We start from the raw sequence: 2,790 nt of genomic DNA, 5'->3' as shown, positions 1-2,790 counted from the left end.
CCAGAGGAGGGCAAGGAAAATGGTTACGGGGCTGCAGCACCTGATTTATGGAGGAAAGGCAGAGGGAACTGGGCTGATTTAGTCTGGAAAAAAGAAGACAGAAGGGGGATTTAATAGCAGCCTTCAACTATCTGCAAGGTGGTTGCAAAGAGCATGGAGCTGGGCTGCTCTCAGTGGGGGCAGATGGCAGAATAAGGAGCAATGGGCTCAAGTAGCAGCAAGGGAGGTTGAGGTTGGACATTAGGAAAAACTCTCACTAGGAGGGTGGTGAGGCACGTGACCAGGTCATCCAGAGAGGTGGTGGCATCTCCATCCTTGGAGGTTTTCAAACCCCAGCTAGACAAAGCCTTGGCTGGGATGATGTAGCTGGGGCTGGTCCTGCTTGAAGCAGGGGGCTGGACTAGATGTGACCTCCTGACGTCCTTTCAACCCTCATTTTCTAGGATTGTACAGACAGGTTGTGGTGCTCAAGCTATTCTGGTATCCATGCCACCTAAGATAACATGACTGCACAGCCAGAAGGCATGGCAGAGTGGCATCTTATCTGCTAACTGTAAGATCCTGCTTTCTGCTGGATGTCAGGCTAACACAGCTAACTACCTCTCTGTGATTACACAGCTAAGGTTTATCCTTGAAACATCAAGTTTTTCTTCCTCTATGTCTACTCCTCAGCAATGGCTGCTCTTGCTGGGCTCTCCTGGGAATACCAGTGGCCATCCCACTCAGGGCCATGACCCACTTGGTTTTCCTGTAGGGTTACCCCTAGGTTGTGCCGACAGGGCCCCGGCAAGCTGAGCTTGTGACTCATTAACAGATTCCAAGGCAACTTCCGAAGAAAACAAATCATCACCAGCTTGTACGGTTTGGATATAATTAATCTGTGTTGACACAGCATAGCAACATAATGTCACAACACCGTGCCGCACAAGCTGCTCCCAAGCTCCAATAAGCGACAACGTGATGTGATGCGACCACATGCACCACCTTTTAAGGCCATCTTCTCCGGGCACATCCATTAGCATCTCTCATTAAGACATAATGAGCCACATTCATCTTTATTCTAGTTTAACTGATATCCGTGATGCTGGAGCAGGGGCAGATTCAGTCTACTCTGTCCTGGGTATTCAGGACTAACGGTACGATGGCTACAAATGCTTAAATCTTTAATCAAGGAATGCTTGTTTTTCCTTCCTGAGTCTAAATCAAGACCCGAACACTGTTTTTCAGTTATACTCTTCTTAACAACGTCCCTCATGCTGAAGAAACGGCACATTGCCCTCAACATAAACACCGCCCACGAACAATATTCTTCCATTTAGGGTTTGACCCCACAACGTCACACAGTGTGGCATCTGAACTGCATTTCGCCATAGCCAGACGTGCAGCAAAACGCAACGTAGCAGCGTTAAATACACCCACAAATTATTTCATGAATTTTTAAGCCGTGCCAGGAAATGTCTGCTCTGGTGCAGAATTGCCTTCAGACCGTGGCTTCTTGTCTAGCTCTATCACATGTGCATTGTTTCAGAGAGAAAGGGCACGGCAGTTTAGAGGGATCTGGCAGGAAGAATAATGCCTGGAAAGGAAAATAACTGTCTTTCCCCAGACCTAATCTTGCCAGACAAAAGCAGATTCATCTCCACTCTTACCAGCCACCTTCCTGGCTGTTAAGGGGTGGGGGCACCATCGTTGATGCTTGCAACCATCCAGGGAAAGCATGTGAAAACTGCTGGAGAACAAGATCAGATTCGCTGGAGCCTGCTACAGCCTCCCCAGCAGTGAATCTGAATGCTCTTTTACATTTACAAACAGCAACGCCGGAGTCAAGTCCTTCACAAATTTCAGTTCCCCACCCACCAACACTTTTCTTTTTTTTAAAGTGTCACTTGCTCTGACTCATGGGAGCCCGCCTTGAAGACTATTGTAAGGTTATCAGCCCCTGACCTTAAATTCCCTGAAGGTTACATGCATATATTTCCCTGTTCCTGTTTGTCCTGCGGTAAAAACAGACGGTAGTTGCATGCAACACGTGGCGATCCTTTGCAAGGAGCCTTTTACTTCTACGGCCACTGGTCTGCCTCACGCTGATCATTCACAAAAGAGCAGGGAATGCCAGCGGCATTTCTACTCACCGCCCGACCCCTGGATCATGTTTCCGGATTTCTGGACTTCATCAAATTTTGTAAAGATGACGTTCAACCTGTTTGAAAGAGAGAAACAAAGATGTAATGAGGAACCCTTCTTAATAAGAGACTGATTCCCCTCCCATTGAAGCCGCTGGGAGTTTTGCCATTGAATTAATTGAAAAGAAGGTATGGACTGAAAATTTACATAAAGTGTCGATACAGAATTGTGATGTTTGTTTACTAATATACAGGAAAGAAACAGAGAATAGACGAGAGATATGGAAGTGGCGTGTTATACCCAGGGCCGGTAGCGGATGCATACAAGGACAGAATCATAGAAAATGGGGCTATAAAGGGACTTTTGGCCGTCATCCGGTCCAATCCCTTGCTCAAGGCAGGATCGGCCCCATCTAAACCATCCTAACCAAGTGCTCACATTATACAACCCTGTTTTCAACCTGTTTAACTTTGCTGAACTTAAAGCGTTCACAGACACAGGTGACAGAGGAAAGGTTTGGGGGCTTGAAAAAAATTCACGTTCAGCCTTAACATTTCTCTTTTGCTTTTGCCTTGCTTTCTCCGTCACGTTTCCATCGCAGCACACCCCTTCAGCTCAGTCCTCCATCCCTGGGAGCTCAGTCCTTGAGGACAGGCTGTGGCAAAC

At 47.2% G+C, this 2,790-nt stretch overlaps 1 protein-coding gene across 9 annotated transcripts in view; it reads right to left on the bottom strand.

Moving 5' to 3' along the window:
- Positions 1-2,790, bottom strand: part of CLASP1 (cytoplasmic linker associated protein 1) — a 349,913-nt gene that overhangs the window by 243,276 nt on the left and 103,847 nt on the right. For all 9 annotated transcript variants that reach the window (XM_019522593.1, XM_019522595.1, XM_019522594.1 and 6 more), the window contains exon 8: positions 2,133-2,200. In XM_019522593.1, coding sequence (XP_019378138.1) covers positions 2,133-2,200 — 68 coding nt within the window. The remainder of the gene's footprint in view (positions 1-2,132; positions 2,201-2,790) is intronic.

Source organism: Gavialis gangeticus, unplaced genomic scaffold, assembly GCF_001723915.1.
Source record: "Gavialis gangeticus isolate Ggan-Ray unplaced genomic scaffold, GavGan_comp1, whole genome shotgun sequence".
NCBI lineage: Eukaryota > Metazoa > Chordata > Crocodylia > Gavialidae > Gavialis > Gavialis gangeticus.
Note: the sequence above shows the minus strand (reverse complement) of the source record. Positions and strands in the feature narration are given on the sequence as shown.